Source organism: Lissotriton vulgaris, chromosome 5 (assembly GCF_964263255.1).
Source record: "Lissotriton vulgaris chromosome 5, aLisVul1.2, whole genome shotgun sequence".
NCBI classification, from domain to species: domain Eukaryota; kingdom Metazoa; phylum Chordata; class Amphibia; order Caudata; family Salamandridae; genus Lissotriton; species Lissotriton vulgaris.
This window is the reverse complement of record NC_141693.1, coordinates 1043635131-1043658019: the sequence shown is the minus strand read 5'-3', so window position 1 is coordinate 1043658019 and position 22889 is coordinate 1043635131. Positions and strand designations below refer to the sequence as shown.

Here is a 22889-nt window from a genome sequence, read left to right as displayed (position 1 = left end):
ATTTTTTCAAATGTTAACGTTTCATTGCACACATATGGAGGATAATTACGATGGCGGTGGACAAAGTCTGCCCGCCACCATAACAGAATACAGGACCGCCCGCCAGGGGAACTGCTGTCTCGCCGTGCAAATTAGGATGCGACCACAACCCTGGCGGTCGCATCCTCCATATAATGCATTGTGGCAGGCGTTGCTGTCAGCAGCACCCGCCACTATGCACAATATGCATGTGGTGCATTTGCATGCACAACGTGGCAGGCACCATGCGGTGCCTGCCACCTTGTGCATGCAAATGGAGGGGGGGATGGTACCCCCCCAAGTGCACCCCCACCTCCCCCAACCCCTGGGGTCACAAAACGGACCCTCAAAAGTAAACTCCGCCTGACTTTCCATGGCGTAGTCGCTGACATGAAAAGCCCTGCACCGCTGGGCATCCTAATATGGATGGCGGTGTCTTGCACAAAAACAAAAGAGGGTCCCTGAATTCAAAGAATACCAGGAGAGAAAGCAGGGAACACGGTAGAACAAGAACAAACCCCTCCTAGGTACCACATTATTATATAGGTAGTATATCCTTCATTGAATATATATCAACATTGTCCCACAGCAAAAATTATTTAGAAAACATTATTCTTTTTTATTTTCTGACATAAAAGATACAATCGTAACAAAGTAGTGTCATCAACATTCTCATTCTATATATACAGTTTTCCAAATTTACAGATTAGATACATACAGTAACCCTCCAAAAATCAGCAACTAAAGTATCATTCATTCATCTGATCACACCAAACCTCCTAACATTCATCCAAAATACCATGCACAACTAAACCATAGTGGAGCAAATAAGACGAAACATCACAGTAAAAAAAATACGCTGAACGAATTAAGCGAATACTCGACTAGCGGGACATCCGCAGGCGGAACACATGATGATATTATTTTGTTTGATTGAATTTCAAGATTGAGCCCCCTCTTGTCACCATATTTTGTTGATTGATTTCGCAATATTTAAGGAAGGTTACGTCAACCAAGAACTATACTTACTGCGCCCTGACGAAGGAACTGTGGACACGGTTCCTTTTCCGAAACGCGCGTCGGCGCCTTTTTTTGTTGCTATGTTGTGTGTGTAAATGTATGTATTTTTTTACTGTGATGTTTCGGCTTATTTGCTCCACTGTGGTTTAGTTGTGTATGGTAGTTTGGATGAATGTTAGGAGGTTGCAAACATCAAGAAATGACCATGCAGGATTGCTGAAGCAGGCTGATGCTCATAGAAACTGTCAGAGGACTAAACACTGAGTGCTTGTGGCATGGAAAGAATAATAGGACTAATCCACGGCTAAAGAAGCAGCCATCTTGGAACGATCAATTCCTATGCAACCCCCACAGAGCGTATCTACTACTCTCAACATCCAACACTCTAACCCACAGATCAGGTATACCATTCACGATAAATAACAGCAATTGCTAATGGAAAAGGATTCTGAGACACTACATACACTAGGATATAGCAAGATTAAGGAGCCCTGGACACTACCTCAAACTGGGACATAGTAAGACAAGGTAATCCGACCCTCACTAAAAGGTCCACTGAGGCCCTACCACATGGACGCATCACCTGGAATAAACAGGGTGGCTCTCAACCTCTCATACGCCCCAAATATTGATCCCCAGTCTCCTATCTGTTCCATAACTCTCATACCATAGGATGGAGCCTATGGGCCCTCACACCTATTCCATCAAATACCCCCCAGCCTCACAAAAAAGGCGGCCAAAAGCTTCAAACATCGTCTACTAAAATCGCACCCAGAAACCCCAATCTCCGACCCCTATTTTTCAAATAACACAGGACACATAACTAATAACATCATCTTCTACACCAAAAGGAGGGCACAATGGCAGAAAGCCTTTCTCGCCCTATTCTCAATTGCATCAATCAAAAAAAACGCATGCGATCTCACACTAACTATCACCCCCTCCTCATTCTATAACGCAACGGCTACAGTCACCATTTATCATAATGGGATTATCCTCATGCAGGCAGCAGACCATAACTTGAATCTACTGGACAACATCTTCCCTTGCATCAAAGCAAAGGTTGCTAGATCCTACTCCACTCCCCCCTCAAGCCATTCTCCGTACCCTCTGTCAGATTCCTCACCTGATGCCCCATTCCCCTTCCCCAACCCATCCACAAGCTCTACCACATCCACCTCGCCTTCCACTCGCATCACCTTGCCCCCAGATCTAACTCACAACCCCGTATTCCCCACTACCCCTACCCATCGCAGCAACCGTACCTTCACCTCGCCTATCACTCGCATCACCTTGCCCCCAGATCTCCCTCACAACCCCGCGTCCACCACCACCCCTACCCATCACCGCAAACACACCTTCACCCACCCCATCAAGGGCACCGCCCCAATCTTCCGCCAACACACTTACTCCAGATCCGCCCGCAGGACTATCTTCTCCCTTTCTCCACACCACTAATCCCAACATCCCCCTCCCATAGCTCATACCAACAACCCCTCACATCACCTCCTCACCTCCCCTTGCCGTAGTCCTCGCCACTCTACAAATATATTACACAAAAAATTAGATCCCACTAGATTACACAACAACACCCCTTCACTTCCACTCTCCACCCAGCCCTCCCCATGGACTCCCACACTGTAAAACCAACATGCGTCGAACCAGCACACATCTTGCCCCGGGTCAATACTCTAACAATATCGCCTCCTCATCTTAACACAGTGCAGGCTACCAACATGATAACTCCAACACCTGACCCTAGACTCGATGAGATACTTCTATCCCTTCAACAAATAAAAGAGGACATCCAAACGCTTCATGACCTAATCCGGCATCAACCCATTTCACTAACGAATCCAACGCAGCGGCAATGCTCTAGCCTGCCTCCTCAACTCCCCAAATTGAATACAGTTCCCTACCCCAATGCCTCATCCCGCCCGACTAGGACAAAGCAAGCCCTATCTACAAGTGAGCTCACTTCCCTACTTCATTCCTACGAACTCCCTTCCCTTCCCTCTATACCAGCACACACAGACGACACACAGACATGATCCCTAATCCAACCCAATACATCTAGAAGTGCAAGACACGCCCCCAGGGGTATTGACAAAAATAATCTCAACAGAATACCCATCTCCCAGGACCAGAACACCACCTTGAACAAGGCCCAGCTTAAATGTATCCTAGTAAATTGTAGATCGGCATCGCGTCATGCCGTCAAGATAGCTGACCTCATTATAACCAATGAACCTGACCTTATCATCCTGTTGGAAACCTGGTTAAACGACTCATCCTCACCCATCTTAGACATTTTAGTTCCCCCAAACTATTACATCACAAGGCTCGATCGACGTGATAAGCTAGGGGGTGGCATTGCCTGCATTCATAGGAAAAACCTCTCTGTGAACCGCTCTAGCTCCCCGGTATTCTCTTCATGTGAATACCTATGCCTTGACATCTCGAGCAGTAATAAACCAATATGCTCACTCCATTCTTTCTACCATCCTCCACGCAACAACCCTACCTTCATCGAGCACATCATGGAGATTTTAGCTACAAATATTGGTCAACAGATTATCCAGATCTTCCTTGGGGACTTCAACCTCCAATGGAATGATTTAAATGACCCAGAGGTCAATAGCCTCAAAGCTTTCCTGTCCGATCTCAACCTGTCTCAAATCTGTGATAGCCCCACCCTTGATAAGGGATCAACACTAGATCTAGTGATCTCCAAAGCAGACTCTATTCAGCTTGAATCGATTCTACCTTGCGACTGGTCCGACCATCACATAATCACTTTCCATATCAATGAAGTAGTGAAATTACTCTCTATCCAACCTAACAGAACAAAAATCTGGAGGAAAAACCTAGAGAACCTAAATCCTTCCACACTCGCAACCGCCAGCCACATCTTCACAACACCGCTGGATCGATTAGATAATGTACAGGACTTGACTGATCACTACTTCAATTCTATGAACATGGTACTCGACAACATAGCTCCCCTACAATTGAAAAGAGTCACCACAAAAGACTCAAATCCTTGATACGATGGTACACTAAATGAAGACAGAAGATCTCTGAGAGCAATTGAAAGACAATGGAGAGCCGCTCCATCCGCTGCCCACCTCAAACTTCTAAGGAGCACCAGAAACTCATATTACAGAAAGATTAGACGCTCAAAAGCTAACTTCATATGTAAACAATTACACCAAGCCAAGAATCGCCCCCAAAAACGTTTGATATAATCAAAACTCAATCTAAGGGGGTCTCCCACTTCCCCCAAGTTAGTCCAGAAACACTCCCTAACTGTGAGGAGTTGGCCACCTTTTTCACTACTAAGACTGAGAATTTAAAGACAGACCTGCGGAACGACCAACTATCTCATACCCACACACACACTATTACCACGTCGACTACACCAGTGATCCCGCCGGTCTGTTCTTCAAAGCTCGAACTCAAGAACAACGCATCCTGGACCACCTTCAACCTCTACAGCGAAGAAGCTATCTTGAATACGCTCATGGCTCTGAATCCCTCTAACCATTTCACAGACCCTCTTCCTGCTACCCACTTAAAGATCATCATGCCACAGCTAGTGCCCTTATGGACCAGGAATAAACACTTCTTTCGTGCAGGGAACTATACCCGACATCCTCAGAGCAGGTCAGGTAACCCCCATCCTAAAGAAAATTTCAGCTGACCCATCAGACTTGAACAACTATCGCCCCATATCCAACATTTCGACCCTGGCAAAACTGCTCGAAAAATGTGTCCACATACAGCTTAGCAACCATATTGACCACTTCAATCTGCTAGATCAATTCCAATCAGGCTTTCGATCTGGGCATAGTACAGAATCAGCCATGACCCACGTTATGGATGACGCTCTACAAATACTGGATCAAAATGGAGCCTGTTTGCTAATCCTACTTGACATATCCTCAGCCTTCGATACAGTCAAACACAGCAACCTGCTAGATCTCTTAAAACATAGAATGGGTTTATCTGGAACAGTGTTAAACTGGTTCACTACCTTCCTCCAAGACAGAACGCAAAGATTCAAGATCAAGCAATCTTTATCTAACCCCATCCCAGTCTCCTTGGGAGTACCCCAGGGATTTTCCCTCTCCCCTACACTCTTCAATCTGTTTATGGAACCACTCACTGAGCTTCTCATCTCCTCAAACATCCAATACCACATGTACGCCTGCAACACTCAGCTCTACATTAAGGTCAACTCTCTTGAAGACATCAAGTCCCTTAACTCAACCCTCCATAAAACACAGATCTGGCTGACAAATAACCATCTAATATTGATGAGTGCTTCCAATCACTTGGTTGCAACCCACTTTGGGGCACTCCTTTATATGATCAATAAAGTTTCACTAAATATCAAATAAAATGTTCTTTATCTCTTATTCATGAATTTTATTCATTCATTAATGTTCTTCAGTTTGGTTTTGTATGATCATATTTGACATGTGTTCTTCATTTTCATCTGTACTACATGAACGTGAGTATAGTCCCTTTCATTAGTAAATTGCATGTCTTCGCATTTCACATAACCAAAACGCACTTATAAAACACACAATGATGCATGAAATCACAACAAACCAATGTACCTAAATTGTTAAAGAAGTTCCTGGTATTACAATGCATTTTTCAATATTATTTTCATGGACTGTACTCCCTGATGAAGAGCTAACATAGCTCCAAATGCATTGGAGAACGGAGAACAATACTAAAATTATACTATGATGTGAAAATGTAACATGTAGTACAGATGAAAATGAAGAACAAATGTCAAATATGATCATACAAAACCAAACTGAAGAACATTAATGAATGAATAACATTCATAAATAAGAGACAAAGAACATTTTGTTTGAAATTTATTTAAACTTTATTGATCATAGAAAGGAGTGCCCCAAAGGGGGTTGCAACCAAGTGATTGGAAGCACTCATCAATATTAGTTCACAAGACGTTATACAGGACGTAAACGTCACCCCTGGGAGCAACCAAAAAATACATGAAATTATAGTTAAGAACTGGAAACCTTTACAAAAGGAAATAAGAAACATATTATTGTCTAAATAAATTGGTTGTACGCAGGCAATTAAGAAATAACCATCTAAAACTTAACACTCAAAAAACAGAATTCCTCCTCATTGCTACCCCCAAACAAACAGACACGATCCGAGAATGGATGCAGCACCTAACTGCACTTGATGTCCAACCTCGCATTATTGACTCTGCAAAATCTCTAGGAATAACTATTGACAATAATCTAAACATACAGAAACACATAAGCGCTGCAACTAAAGGAGCCCATTTCCAGATGAACACCCTGAGAAGACTAAAGCCATTCATACCCGCAAATGACTTTAAACAGGCAGTCCAAGATCTAGTAGTCCCCAGAGTGGATTATGGGAGTGTCGCTCTCTGCGGCCTGCCCAGATCAACAACCGCTCCGCTAAGAGCCTCAATCAATACTTCTGCCAGACTCATCACTGGCTCTAGAAGGAACTGCCACATTTCCCCCGACCTTCGTGCCCTCAACTGGTTACCTTTTGAGGCCAGAATACATTTGGAAATCACCTGTATGAATCACAAGGCACTGCACCAAAAAACACCATGATACCTTGCGGAGAAGCTAGTACTATCGGGGAGTAGCAGAACAACTAGGAGTTCTGATAATCTTCTACTTTTTTTTTTTTGGTTGTAAGACCTTTATTGCAGAAAGATGCAAATTAACACAGCGTGATGCCTACAACCTCGGAGGCCGGCCGCAATATACACGTATTTCAAACGTCGTGTCACAAGGTGATGCAATGGGATAGCCATCAACCGGGTTGCAGGTGTGCTACAAAGTTTGCATATATACGGGACGTATGCTGTACAACGCTGTTAGTGTCTCACAATTTTTTGAATAGTGAAAAAAAAATTTTCAATTTTCAATGGCATATATTTCTCAGCAATAGCAAAGAAAGGAGGCTAAAGTGGCCTAAACAAAAGAGGAAAAGAAATAAAACAAACTAGGAAGAATTACATCACTATACCACAGCATTCTCCCTCCCAACAACCGCATCATTACAACTTTAGTCTAGTCGCATTACAATCTATAAATCGTCCGTACTTTGTGCATCTCGCTCCAGTGAGTGTGTGTTAAGGTAAGTGCGTAAGTATGACCAATAATCTTTTGGGCGGGACCTGAGTGGAAGTTCTTCTTCATATGTCGTCAGTGTATCCTGACTGTAGACCAGGTCCTCGAGCCAACTCCGCATCTTTGGGCAGCGCTTACTGTTCCAGTGCTTCGAGACTCTACGTTTGGCCATCAGGAGGGCAATAACACAAAATTTCCGCTTTCTCGCCCTAATATGCGGTACCAGGCCCAGCAGACACACCTTTATTGTGCAGTCAATTTGCGTCTCCAGCATATCACTTAGTGTACTAGTAACCTGCATCCAATAGCCCGCAATTTTCAAACACTGCCACGCCAGGTGTATGAAATCAGCCCCTTCCTGCCTGCATCGCTTACATCTGGAATCTGCAGTCAAACCATACTTAAATAGCCTATGTGGTGTATAGTACATTTGATGCAAGTATTTATAATGTATGATTCTCAAATTTCCATTCAGGGTCAACATGGTAGTCAGCATGCACGTGGTTAACCACTCCTCTTCCGTTAAGGGGTCTGGTATGGCAGTGTTCCACTTGAGTCTCATGGTCTCAGTGCTACCTGCAATGTCGTCTTGTAATCTGGAGTATAGTTTGGACACTATGTTTTCTGCAGTGGGCGCAGTCAACATGAACTGCAGGGATGTTAGTTGCGGGGGCTCTGCAGGGTATGTTTGATAGTGTAGTTTCATTGCTTGCTGCAGTCTATAATACGTGAAGGTAAATAATAGTGTGGGGTTACTAATGTAGGTAAGCTCCGCTAGTTGCACATATGTCCCATTAACATATAGATCTCCAATTGTATCTATACCCGCCTGTTGGAGTAGATCCATCCCCACTTGTTCCTGGGTAACCGAGAGTGCCGGGTGGTGTGGTAGAGGTAGTGCCGGCGCATATAAGGGCAATTTACCTGCCTTCTTACCCATCAGCTGCCAGGCCTCGTTAGTTGTGTCGATTGTGTTTATATCCCGTTCATGTAGCCTAGGCCTTTTGTGTGGCAGTACAGCCTTTAGGGGTATCGGGAAGGCGTCTCCTGTCTCAACTGCAATGTGGGACATGAAGGGTATTTCGTGATACCAGTAGTGCGCAAATTGTGCTTGTGCACACAAATAGTATAGTAGAAAGTCAGGCACTTTGAATCCCCCCTGGGCGTACGGTAAGGTCATCGTCTATAAGCTTAATCGAGCTTGCTTGCCTGCCCACAGGAGATTAAGGACTAGTTTGTTTATATTTCGGAACACTTCAGCTGGTGGTTTAATTGGTATGTTGTTGAACAAATATAGTAGCTTCGGTAGTAGTACCATTTTGACTACGGCAGTTCTGTCTGCTAGTGAGAGGGGGAGTTTGTTCCAGCGAGCTACTTTGGCTTCCAGGGCAGTGATGACTCTACCATAGTTTGTGCGAATGACAAGCTCAGGATTCCTATGGAACCAGACCCCCAGGTAGCGTGTGGGTTCCTCCTGCCACTCTAGCGGATAGTTCAGTGCAAATGGGAGCGTACTGTCCGTCAAAGCTATTATAATGGACTTAGTCCAATTAATATGCAGTCCTGAGTATTGGCCAAATTTTATATATTCCCGCAACTAGGAGTTGAGGTGTTTTTCCGGATCTCTCACATATAACACCATATCATCTGCATAGAGAGAGATATGGAGAGGGCGTGCCGGGAATTGAAGGGCCGAATGGTGGTGATGTTGTCTAATTTTACACGCCAGAGGTTCTAAGATTAAGGCAAATAACATGAGAGATAGGGGGCACCCCTGTCTAGTACCTCGACAAATCTGGATGGGGTCAGAAACGTAGTTATTCACTTTTATGCGGGCCGTTAAGTTAGAGTACAGCATTGAGATCCACTGCATGAATAGGACAGGGAAGCCCATACGTATTAGCACTGCATGTAAGAAGGGCCATTCAATCGTGTCGAAGGCTTTGGCAGTGTCTAGAAGCACCGCCACCGCCTTGGTCTCTGGTGTCAGATAGTGTGCCAGTGCAAACAGTGTGCGTGTATTGTGTGTTGTGGACCGTTCTGGGATGAATCCCGATTAGTCTGGCCTCACCAATAGGGGCATCAGGGGTTTAAGCCGAGCTGCAAGGAGACTCGCAATGATTTTAGTGTCAACATTTATAAGCGATAGTGGTCTGTAAGAGTCGCAGCGATCATGGGCCAGATGTAGGTAAGTAACATTTACCGAATCTTAATTACCGAAAATTACCGAATTTTACCGATTCGGTAATTAAGATTCGGTAAATGTGAGGGGTTGGTATGTAGGGAATCCAGATGTTCCCTTTTACCGAATCGGTAAAATTCGGTATTTACCGATTCGGTAAATACCGAATCGGTAAAGCCTATTGATTCCTATGGGCTTCAAAGCCCATAGAAATCAATAGGCTTTACCGATTCGGTATTTACCGAATCGGTAAATACCGAATTTCACAAGGGTGCAGGTGGTGTCACTTTGACACCCCCTGGCACCCCCTAAACAGGATTGGGTGCCATGTGGCAGGCATACCTGCCCTAAGGGCAGGTCTGCCTGTCATATGGCACAGGTGTGCATGCACACATGTGCATGCACACCAGAATCGGTATTTTACCATCAAATAGTTTTTGATGGTAAAATACCGATTCTGTAATGCTTGTGGGACTCAGAAGAGTCCCACCTACATATCAATTTTACCGAATCGGAAAAAATACCGATTCGGTATTTTACAGAATCGGTAAATTTACCGATCGGTAAATTTACCGATTCTGTAAAATACAGGGCCCTACATCTCAAATTGCATTTACCGGTCGGTAACGGCCGAATTCGGCCGTTACCGACCGGTAAATGCCTACCTACATCTGGCCCCATGTTCTTTACCTGGTTTTGATATGGTGATCAGCATTGCTTCTCTTAGCGACGGGGGAAGTGTTTGCGCCTCATGTGCTGCACCGTATAGTCGCACAAGGTGTGGGGCAAGTAGGTCCGCAAATGTTTTATAAAATTCACCTGTGAACCCGTCAGGGCCAGGCGCCTTACCATTAGGGAGACTGTTAATGACAGCAGTGACTTCCTCCACTGTTACCGGCCGGGACAAATATTCCCTATGAGCGCCAGCTTGCCATGCTACCTCAATGTCTTCCATGTATTTTAGCATGGCCGTTGTGGACATAGTCATTTGTGACTCGTACAGGGTGCCGTATGTGGTCATAAATTCATCTAAAATATGCCGTATGTCGTGTGTGGGGGTGCCCTCGGAGTCTTTGATCGTATCAATATGCTGCGGTACATGTCCAGTGCAGATTTTCTGTGCCAGAGCTCTGCCCGGTATACCCGCCTCTCCATATGTTCGGGCCACTTTGCGTCTCGAAATGTATTTCAGTTCGTCCGCGGCGTATTGCTTGTATTCTGTTAAGACCAATTGAATTTCCCCTAGTATGGTGGAGTCACGGGTGTGTTCATAAGTGTGCTCTAATGTGCGTAATCTGTTCTCTCGACTATGTATTTGTTGTCTAATGTCTTTAAGTATGCCCGCCGTGGTGCTTATGCATGATCGTTACTTTGAATGCTTCCCATAGTAACCCTGGATCATCCGTGGTGGGAAGGTTATGGTCAAAGTATTCTACAATCGCTCTATGAATGGTGTCTGTGTATACTGTGTCTAGTAGTGCTCTGGCGTTAAACTTCCATGTAAACGGTGGTGGGACATAATATGGCAGTTCTAGTGACAGCAAAACAGGATTGTGGTCCGAAAGTGTGCGTGGTAGGTGCTTCAGGGAAGCAGTCCATAACGATATGTTGTTTGTTCCCAGCCAGTAGTCAATTCTTGACCAACTGTTGTACGCTGCAGCAACATGTGTGGCTTCAGTGTTAGCAGGGTGACGGACTCTCCACAGGTCGCTAAGATATAGATCCGCCATGGCGTCTTGCAGTGTTGCCCGTGCCTGTTTGTGTGGTTCGGTAGTGTTTGGCGATCGGTCAGTCCCGTCCCTCAGAGCAATGTTGAAATCTCCACCCCACAAAAGGTTTGTGACCTGTAAATCAGCGATGGTGTGCCATATCTTGTTGAAGAACTCAGGGTCATCTGTGTTCGGACCGTATGTGTTAATCAATGCCATGTGGTGGTTGCGGACAGTGCCTACCACTATTACGCTTCTACCTTCTGTGTCCTTTAGGACATTCGTGACCTTAAAGTGTACCCCTTTGCGTATGAGAATGCTGACTCCGCGTGAATAGGAGGAGTATTGCGAGTGGTGCGCTGATTCAGCCCATCTGGCCCCTATAGTGGTTACAGTGTTAGCTGCAATGTGCGTTTCTTGTAAGAACGCCACATCCACCCTCAACCGGTTGAAATAAGCAAATATATGACAAATCTTCTTAGGGTTGTTCAGACCCCTCACATTCCAGGTGATAAAATTTAGGCAAGTGGACCGAGACATATCAGTGGTCATCAGCGTAGTGGCATATTATGGTAGTTGAGCTATTCTGCTCCACCTTGTGATGCAGCATACAGACATTTACATAACAGTTAGTGAGCTGCAATAATGTCAGTGTTACGGAGCTTGCAATGCTTCTCAGGCCTAGTGATGCAAAAGGAACAGTTCCCAACCCCCCCCCCCCTCCTCCCCCCTCCCACTTCAGCATCCCAACTTTGCCGAAGCCATGTCCCCAACATAACCAAACACCGGAAATAACTTCGGTAGGGGAACACCCATTTGGGGGGTCCACTAGGTGCACACGTCTCCATCCACAGTGTGGGATAATCTTCTACTTAAACCACAATGCTTCTGCAAGAAAAAAACTTACAACCGTACCTTCTCAGGAATGGCCCCAAGGATTTGGAACACCTTACCCACAGAAACAAGACTGAATCCATCCGCTGCTTTCTTCGTAAAAGAAGTGAAAGCGATCCTCTTAGCTACAGTCACCTGATCTTTGTTATAAATACCGACTGATACGTGCTAGTCGATAACTTTTACCAGGAATGTATTTGCTTAAGTCATCGTATGCCTACGTATTTGTCAAATCACCTTTATGTGCCTTGTAAAGCGCTCTGATACCCGCAAGGGTCTTGTTCGTGCTATACAAAACTGTCAAAATAAAATAAATAAAAATATGTCAAAAAATAAAAAAGAATAAAGTTTTCTAAATAATTTTTGCTGTGGGACAATGTTGATATATATTCAATGAAGGACATACTAGCTATATATTAATGTGGTACCTAGGAGAGGTTTGCTCTTGTTCTGGCTGTGTCTTGCTGACATTGCTACCATATTGTAGCCCTTTTCTGCCTGGTCGCATATCTGACCTCCGGAAAACCGGCAGACGGTCTTTCCATCTGCCGTGTCCCCTCTGCCATCGTAATATGGCAGGGGAAATGGTAGGCGAGCGGTGGAAAATGGCGATCCGCCCGCCATACTAATGACCCCCTAAGTCTCCAACCGTCGGTGTCATATACTTTGCTTTAAAAAAACAACAAAAAAAAACGTATTTTGCCATATACTTACAATCAAAAAATTATTCGGGTTGCCAGACTTGTTTTTTCTGCCGCAGCTTTGGTTATAACTCTATGAAAAACTACTTGCATGTGGTTTGGTTAACTGTACTGAGAGGCAGAACTTCCTGTTGATGCCCCGAATGCTGAGATTTAATTCATTCTCTTGCAGTTTGTATTGCATCCACAACTTTATGAAGTCTGAGTGCCTTGGAAGATCAACTTGTAAATATTTCCTTTTATTTCCAAAATATGCCAATAAACGTTTTCGTCTACTACTTTGTGCAGCTGATGGTAGTCTCAATGTAAATGTTTCAATTATGTAGCATTACAGAACTTTTTGCCCATGCGACTATGTAAATCAGAGTTGCCCATCGTAGATCTGCTACAGCCAAATCCATGCCAGAGTTTCAGGAGTATTATTGAATTTGCAGATATTTCTATTTTCGAGCCGTTGTGTGTATTCATTTATTTAACTACTTACAGCGTTTTTATGTCCAAGCGCTTCACTAAGAAATTAAAATTGATACAAAAAATGTAATTAATTAATTACAGCTGAGAATCATTCTTCATTGTAGGATGACTTAGGGTATTCTTTTCTCCTTCCTCCCACAGTTACAGGTCATAAGTGAAAGAACTGAATTTACAGGAAGCATTTAACACTTGTATGCTGGTAAGGAGAAGGAACAAAAATCAAATGGAGCACAGGGGAACGTGGCGCAGTACGCAAGAGGGTACAGGGTACATATAAGGAAGAATTTAATAAAGAAATGAAAAAACATAGATATGATGGGCAAAAAATGGAGACATTTATAGGTGATGTATAAAAAACGAAAACCACATTGGCCAGAAACTGGTAACCAACGTAATTGATGGCAATGTGGAGTGATATGAGAACTAGGACATAAGGTATAAAGGTTTGGTCATTTGAAATATTTTCATATGAGTCATTAAAGTGTTCAAAAGACCAACGTACAAAGAAGAACAGCACTTAAGTGGTGGTAGGCCGTAGTTTGCAGAAGAACTTCCAAGGCATGGAAGGAAGGAAATTATTTGATTTTACAGATGATATATAGAGGATAGCGGTAGGTCTTTGACATTAAGGAGATTTGGGAGCAAGATCGAGGTTAGAGCTGACTCGATAGGACACCAGGGTTCATGGCAGTAGAGGAGAAAGGTGACTTGGCAGGATGAAGAGAAAACATGGGGAAGAAGAGTAAATTATATTTTTTTATTACTTTATTAGATTTTATATATAACAACTAGCAAAGCATGATTCGGAGGCATTACATATAGTCCTGAATATTAATTAAGCATTAATCATGTAGCCCAATTTACAGTAAAAACAACAACTACAAACATGTTTGTTCATTTTGCACCCACTCTCATTGCAAACCCGTAAAGTGGAGTAGAAGAATTAGCTGGAAAACATACCTTTTGTTTTATTTAGGTTAGTTTCAGACCATGGGAGGCCTTCCAGGATTCAAAGGCAGAAAGACAAGCCAACACTGCGTCCCGGAGGCAAGGCTGGACTAGCCATTTTGGCATTGTGATATTTACCTGGTGGGCTGCAGGCCAGGGGCTTGGTTACAGATCAGGATCATCTGCTACTGCTGAACCATGCCCTGGTAGCCCCATTCCAGTTGCGGCTTTTGCAGTGTAGCGCTGTAGTAAAGAATCACTACTCAAAGAGGGTTCTTAGCATAAATGTATTAGTCATAAGTAAACAGGTGCTCCCAGCTTGGCGGCAAGCTCTCACAACCAACATTCTAACTCGAGCTCCCGGAGGCAGAGCGGACTGTGCCAAGTGGGGAAGGGGAGAGGGGTGGGCAACGGGGAAGTCACGGCAAGTGAGGTTACAACAAGCGCTGACTTTAATTGTTTTGCAAGGACCGGTTTTGGTTGCCAGGACCAGAAGAGTAGGGAGTGCTGGGAAGAAGAAGCAGAGGTGTTCAGAAAGGCTACAAAGGAAATGTCAAGAGGAGGTAACTACGTTTTCAAGATATCTCACATATATATTGGGAAAGTCTGGCATGGTTTTGGCCCTCATGGACCGATGTTGGGCAATCCTGAAATAAATTAATATTTTCGTAAGAAATGGTTTCAAACCGGTAATACTTTTGTACCAGGTGGCAAATCAACGAGTTCCAATAGCTCAAAGCACCACCTTGTGTTGCTGTTTTGACTCCACCTGAACCTGCAACTCTGTTCATAGCAGCTTCACAGTCCTACAAAGAGAAGTAATACATTTGAGCAGAACTAATAGCACTTTCTTCTAATTTCAGAATGGGGATTCCGACGTCAGGTTTGACTGAGGACCAGCTCTGGCGTGCAAAATATATCTACGATTCAGCCTTCCACCCAGACACCGGGGAGAAGATGATCCTTGTGGGGCGCATGTCTGCCCAGGTGCCTATGAACATGACCATCACAGGCTGCATGCTGACCTTCTACAGGCAGGTCCACACCACTCTGAACCCCTGCCATACCACTGACACCACTTGAATATTCTGAAAACACCTGGCTGCATTCTGTGCTTCTCAGGGATTTGCAAAAGAATATGGATGTTTGATCTAGGGGTCCAAATTGCTTAATTACCCTAGATTACTTTTGATAAGTTCAATCCGATTTACTGATTGTACTGATGGTATTCCCTATCCATAACTTATGTTAAGTGCTCCCTACTGATATAGCAGATAATTGTGATTTTGTTTTAAAATATAGATGATCCGCAGTACTGATTTGTGGCCCTATTGACATAATAGCAAATCAATCGCTGTAGGTGCTCTTTTTAAGCATCTCACACCACTTCTCCATCTTACAGACCTCTTCAGTTTTAACATCTGTGAAGTTTTTGCTTTGAGTCTAAGGCTTTCTAGGTGTGGAAGTTTCCAAGATTTCTGCAGACCAACGCTAGACTTTCCAACGTTATGCTTCAAATTCCAGCACGATAGTTTTTACAATTAAACTTCCTTTGTAAAATGTCTCACTTCTTCATAACTACACACATGAAGCTACCTGTATTTGAGGTTTTACTATTGGGATCCTCAACTGCTGACCACCTAGCTCTATTTATTCCAAAACCAAGATGTGGCATACTTAACGAAATGTCTTTTTGTCTTATAATTGTTTTACAATTGATAATTATTTTGTGCTGCAGGACCAGCTAGAGGACTTGTTTATGCATTTGTTCTCTAAACGTCTGTTACCGTCACTATCCTTTTCCTCTGCAAAATGTCATTTTTTCTGCCGCTTTTATATCTTGTTTAGCGCTCCAAGCCGCAGTTTGATGAAAAAGGACTTGTGTGGCAGCATCCGGATCTGCCACTAGCTTTTACTTGGTACTCCTGTCTACTTACTTTCTCCCGATTAGTGGCCTTCTACAGGGATCTGGGTAGCTCACAGCCACAACAGCTATTTTGGCCAGAGGTGTGATTTGCTTTGTGCGTACACTGTGGCTGAAAAGTCTCCAGGATGTTGCGTGACACTTAATGTGACTTTTCTCATATAAAATATTTACTCAAATATAGAAGGCCAGTCCATAGACAAGACAGACAGTGATTTCCGATGAATCAACTTGATTTGATGCATTCTTTCAATGTCTGTCAGTCCAGATCCATACTTATTGCCGGAAACGTAAATTTTATTTATTGGCAAATTATATTCCAAAAATCAGAACGGTGAAAAGCGAAAAGCTAGAACCCTGTGAAGGCTGTGCTTTTTAAAAACTAAATTTGTGTCACAATAGCAACAATTTTCATTTATGTATCATTTCGGTAAAACATCGATTCACAGTTGGGAGCTGAGAAAGAGACGGAATAAGGGAGAAGAAGAAGAGAGTGTGGACCACTGTTTTTAAGCACATACTGAACAGAGCTTTGGGGTTAGTTCCTGTCCTACTCACACCTCGCTATATGGGGTACTGGGCATTAATACAACTCATATAGTCTGACTCTCAAGCGGGGAGAAGTCAGTTGCTGAGTCCTCTGCTCTACTTTGTCTTCTTTACTTTACATGTGGCCTCAAACTGTACATCGGGCTTTCCCTTATTTTCAACCCTTTGGTGGGCTGGATAACAAAGATGTGCATTTGTCTCTACTGTGTTCATTTCTTTTTTATTTATATATATATTTTGCTACTCCTGCCATTTCTTGCGGGGGTTGCATTATGAAATACAGTCATAAAAAAAGTAGTAATACGAAATATCACCCAAAAAATATTGAGGACACAAATATCGAATTTAAATACTTTTTAAAGGTTGTATGTAGAGTGCAAAGGTTTGGTTATAAAAATATAGAAGACCAAACAATTATCACAAAACGTGTGTATTTAAATTTAAATACTAAGCATTATATTAACTTTAAAAACTATATTAACTTAAAAAAAGAACATTTAAAAACTATACATATAATAAAATAATTAGAAAAACGTTTTATAACATGCGATCATAAAATACAGAAGTGTAAAAAAAATTTAAAAAAATAAAAAATTGCGAAATAAAAATGAATTAAAAAGAAATATTTTTAATTAAGAATAATCAAAACACTACTTATTAAAAAAGTAACAATGCATATAAAATTATTAACATTACAAAACTCAATTTAATACAAATTATATTGCTAAAAAATATGAACTTATATGATTAAAACAAATTAAAATATCTTTAAAATTAAATCATAAAAAATCAATCTTAAAAACTAAAAACATTATCTAATTTTAAGCTTCCCACTGAATTACCTTACAAATCAACAACCCATGAATATATAAATTCAAATAAAATACAGAAAAACCGTTAGAAGCATTGCCAGATCTAAAATAAGATAAACTATGCTAAAAATAAATACACACACTTAACATTAAAATAACTTATAACATAAAAACTAATAAAACACAACAAGATAATAAAAAATATTATATACAATTATATTTAAAACACAATACAAAGCCCCTTAATAAATGGCATTCTTGCCTGCAATTTATTGCCCTGTGATATTTTTGATGTCACAATATTTTTGAGACAATATGTGTGTCAATCGACATGGTCAGGTCTCAGTAATGATCCCTCCCATCGGTAGACCCATTTTTATTTTACTATTACCATGTGCCTATGTTTAGAGTATCCAAGATCGGCAAGGAGCCTCCCTGGCCATAAGCATGAAGCGTAACTACCCTTTAGAGCTCAAAGGACAGTTCACCATTTGCTACATATTTTGTGGATTTCAATGAAAAACATTGGTTCTAGTCCAATTGGAAACAAAATAATTAAATAGGTGCCACATATTTTGCCATACAATGAATGGCACACCCTCTGTAAAGGTTAAATAGTCTCTATTCAGTTGTTGATTGCTGTAACCAAGTGTCACTCTGCTACTAATAAGATTATATATTTGCGCAGGCAACATGAATGAGAGGTAAAATGACTACTAGAGCTGAAGCTGAGGGCGGGGTGAGCGCGGGCTGCCGTCGGCTGTTTGGCAGCATTGAACTCTGTCCTGAAAGCAGTATTGCTTTGGAAACACCAGCAATTTTACAGCGGCAGGAGCAAGAGCTTTGGAAGCATTTACAGCGTGAGATAAGTAATCTGGGTATTAATCTCAAGGAAGTCTCTAAAGCGGTAAGCCTTTTTTTTGGGGAACAGTGGCCCCTCATACAGTACTGGGATCTTTCTGGGAGGTTTCTGCAGCCACAGTTATTTGAATTAACTGGTGTATTTAAACATCCTGAGCAATTACAACTTCCACTACTCCGTATACAGTCAGCAGCGCTGAAGCTGAGGAGAGGGAGGCTGCTTAGAAGTCTGGGGCAGCCACACCACGCAGTGACTTCGGATAAAATCCTGCATAAACCCCCAGAACTTGCATCTAAACAGCTGCAAGTACAGCCATTTCATATTCCTGTACCTGCAGTATCTCCGGACCTGGAAGCTGTAGAGGGGGCAGACAAGGGGAGTTTAATTTCTTCTGACCCCTATATTACAACCTTGGCAGGACAAGGGGTGCCAATAAAAGTATCAGTCACTTCCGATACTATCCCAAAAATACAGGCCCCTCTCAGTAAGACTAAAGTTACCAACAAAAGAGGGCGGAAGAAGAAAATTGCTTTGTTAGATGATAAGGTTGAGATATCAGCTGTATCTAGTGGGTTGGGTGACTATACCCCCGCAGTTGAAAATAAAAAGTCCTCCTCTTACCTAAACACAGAGGTTAAAGGAAGAGGCACCAAATATGGTTTGAAGTCCAAAAATAAGACAAAATCTAAGACGCAGGAAAACAACAGATCTGAGAAAAAAGCTAAGATTACCCCTTCCCTACGATCCTACTTCAAAGTCATTCCCCAAATACTACATCTACCAGGGGATCACGCTATGTCAGCTGGCTCTGAAGTGGTAACCTCTCCCCAAATGGATAAGATGTCTCTGGCACAGGATTCTGACCTTATAGACGCAATAAAGGTTATGGATCAAAGAACAGAAGAAGGGGGTATAGAACATGAAGCTAGAGGTTTATGCCTACAAGATGGAGTAAGAGACGGAGATAACGAAGGAGGATCAGGCTCACAATCTTCGTTAGCCCGGGTGGAGGTGATATCAGGCCCCATATTACAAGACTCAGAAGATTTGTCTGATATTGAGGTACCTCTCGGCAGCTTTAATGAAGCCGGAGCCGGAGCAATTGGGGGAGATCTTCCCAATCAAATGAACTATTCTCTAGACTCCCTCACTGATCAAACCAAGTTTGCAGACAATGGTGACATAACGCCAGCTGCTATACTAGGTATGTTTTCAGCCCTCACGTTAGAAATAAGGAAGGGCTTTGCAGAGTCTTCAGCAAACTTAGCTGCGCATCAAGCAGAAATAAGAAGCTACTGCGAATCCCTAGAAAATAAAATTGAGGGACTTACTATAAGAACGGGAGTACTGGAGGAGACTACAGGAACACTCTCAATGTACTTGGACCAGGCTAAAGTAGACATTCAGAAGCTCTCCAGAGAGGAGCAAGCGCTCAGTGATAGGATGGAGACCTTGGAAAACAACGCGAGGAGGGGGAACCTACGAATCTTGAATGTGCCCGAAGGTTCAGAGGGCTCAGACTTAAAACAATATATAACAGGCTTGTTAAAAGAGTCCCTGAATTTAGACCTCTCTATGGAAGAAATAGCACTGGACATTCAAAGAATCCACAGGGATCCCTTTAGACAAAATCCCCAGAGATCCAAACCCCGTAAAATTCTTGTAAATTTTCACACATATGTTCTGAAAGAACGAATTCTTAATCTTGCTCTAAAGCAAAAATCGCTGGTTGCAAAGGGGGTTACTTTCCTAATAAGGTCTGATCTCTCAAGAATTACCCTGGAGAAGCAATGGGAGTTTGGGAGGCGCCTGGAAGCGTTCAGAGCAGCGGGTGCCTCAGCTCAATTAACATTCCCTGCTGGTATGAAAATAATGTATAATAATAAAATGACTAACATTAGAACAGTACAGGCAGCGGATGAATTACTAATGCAGATGGGAAGCAATAAGAAATCTTAGGACTCAGTCAATGTGTTAATGATTCACGGCCATCTCTCGATTTCTCTGAGTTCTTTGCATAAAATGTTATTTTTTTAAAAAAAAGGGAAAGGGGAGAAAAAAGAAAAAAAAAAATATGTATATATATATGTATATATATATGTATATGTGTATATATATATGTGTATATATATATATATATATGTATATAAATAAATAAATAGGGGAAAAAAGTGAAGAAGCAGAAGGGAAAAAAAGAACAAAAAAAAACACTTTCTCCCCTCGAGTTATCAATCAATATAATTATTTCAGAGTCACTATTAGTTAGGTCTAATTAACTTATATGTTTTGCAACTAAATGGGTGGGGTCTCTATCCGGGAGTTCATGGAGGGGCGCTATCAACCGGACATTGCACCGGTTAGATATCGCAAGGGTTTTCCAGGGAATGGGAGGGGGGAGGGGGGATGGCACATAGTTAGGGTAGGTGGTGGGGGGTGGAAAAAAAGTAAAAATGTCCTCAAAAAGCCAAGATATAATAGTCTTGATAGTAAAAATCCGAAATTACCACTTTATGTAACAAGCTTTAGACAAGTATGGGTTGGTCTAGCCTTATCTTTTTATCTCTCTCTTTTGTCCTTTTTGTTAAATATCTATGTTGAAGATGATTAACATAAAATATTTCTCATGGAACGTTAATGGCCTGCGCACCAAACCAAGGGCAAACAAAATTATGCAATATATACGAGATCTGGATGCGCAGGTCATTGTTCTGCAAGAGACTCATTTAACAAATCCTGAGTCGATTGATTTATTTAAAAGAAATAAGTGGATAGAATTTGTGGTTTCCACTACTCAGACAAGTAATATTAGAGGGGTATCTATAATCTTTAAAAAAGTAGCTAAAGCTAGGCTTATATCCCAGCAGGTCGACACAGGAGGAAGATGGGCCATAGCCTCCGTAGTAATAGCAGGATCTCAAACCACAATTCTAGGATACTACGGGCCGAATCAGGATGATCCTACGGTAATGGAGACTATGTTTTCACATTTACTCTCCTTTCCTGAGCCAACTATTATAGCAGGTGATTTTAATATCATCCTAAATCCAGCTTTGGACAAATCCCCTAATAGTCGATCCTTACCTTTGTCCAAGTCCAGGTCAGTGCTGCAATCTGCAATGAGAACCTACGGTTATGTAGACATATGGAGGGAAAGGTCTGGGGATCAGCAAGGAGTGTCTTTCCGAAACTATAAATATAAACACCAATCAAGGATCGACTTTATCTTGATTAGCCAACGGCTGGTTGAACAGGTGAAATCCATTGAATATTTACCTCTTCATCTTTCAGACCACTCTGCTGTACTAATGGACCTAACCTATGTAATGGAGAGATTGCCCTCCAGATGGTCCTTTGATCGTTCTCTTCTTTCTTCATCTGAAGACATATTATATCTGAAAAGAGAAGCACACTTTTTCTTTTCAATTAATAATGATTCAGCAGCAACAAGAATTGTCTGGGACTCGTTCAAAGCATCTTTAAGGGGTCTTATAACAACGAAAGTATCTCACAAAAGGAAGCAATATAAAGAACAAATCCTGTCTATAGAGGAAAGGATAATAAATCTCCAAGGTGTAATTGATAGTAATTCCGGGCTAGATGAATCCGTTATAAACAATTATAGGAAAGAAATGGCGACTTTGAAGGCCAATCTGGGATCAGTACTGAATCTTAGACTACAGCAGAGATGGGAAGCAAGTAAATTAGCCCATTTCGAGTATAGTGAAGGTGCTGGAAAAATGCTTGCATGGAAGTCTAAATCCGATCGGGTCAGGAACAATATTTCAAAAATCAAGGTAGGCAATGATTCCTTAACATCAGATACTGAAATTAGAAGGGCCTTTAAGGCTTTTTTTGAGTCTATCTATAAAGAGGATATTGTAACTCGATCTGAGGAGGTCGATGATTGGCTAAGCCATATTAACCTACCTAGACTTACACAGGCTCAGTCTCAAGCATTGGATGACTCTATCACGGAAGGTGAAGTTAGGGCCGCTATAAAAAAAAGCAAGAAGGGGAAGGCAGCGGGGCCTGACGGCTTACCAGCAGAGATCTACAGATTGTTAGAAGATGAGATTGCCCCGTTCCTTACTGAGATGTTTAATAAGATCCTCCTTGAAGGCCAGACTCCCCCTTCATCATGGGACAAAGCATCCATCACACTTATATTAAAACCTGGGAAGCCTAGAGACGCCTGCGAATCTTATAGGCCCATATCAATCCTGAATGTGGATTATAAAATTTTTACCATTATATTAGCCTCTAGATTAGCCTTGGTAGCCCCTGCAGTTCTACATGCAGATCAAAAAGGATTTGTCAAAGGCCGACAGCTCTATGAATTGACATACGAACTTATAGGGGCTATGGATATAGCAGTGACACATAGTTTACCCTTGACGGCCCTCACTCTGGATGCGACCAAGGCCTTCGACAGGGTTAATTGGGTGTACCTGTCGAGGGCCCTGGCTAAATTTGGAGTGGGGAGGAGATTTCGTCATACTGTAAGTCTATTGTATACCAATCCATCGGCTAGCCTATTGATTAATGGTGAATTGTCAGACCCCTTTAATATAACACGAGGGACGCGGCAGGGATGTCCGCTTTCCCCGCTTCTGTTCGACTTTTACATTG

General features: G+C 42.3%; 1 protein-coding gene across 2 annotated transcripts in view; it reads left to right on the top strand.

Annotated features, from left to right (window-relative positions):
• SFXN3 (sideroflexin 3) overlaps positions 1 to 22889 on the top strand; it is a 183354-nt gene that overhangs the window by 72589 nt on the left and 87876 nt on the right. For both annotated transcript variants that reach the window (XM_086922673.1, XM_086922675.1), the window contains exon 4: positions 14977 to 15147. In XM_086922673.1, the coding sequence (XP_086778799.1) occupies positions 14977 to 15147 (171 nt within the window). The remainder of the gene's footprint in view (positions 1 to 14976; positions 15148 to 22889) is intronic.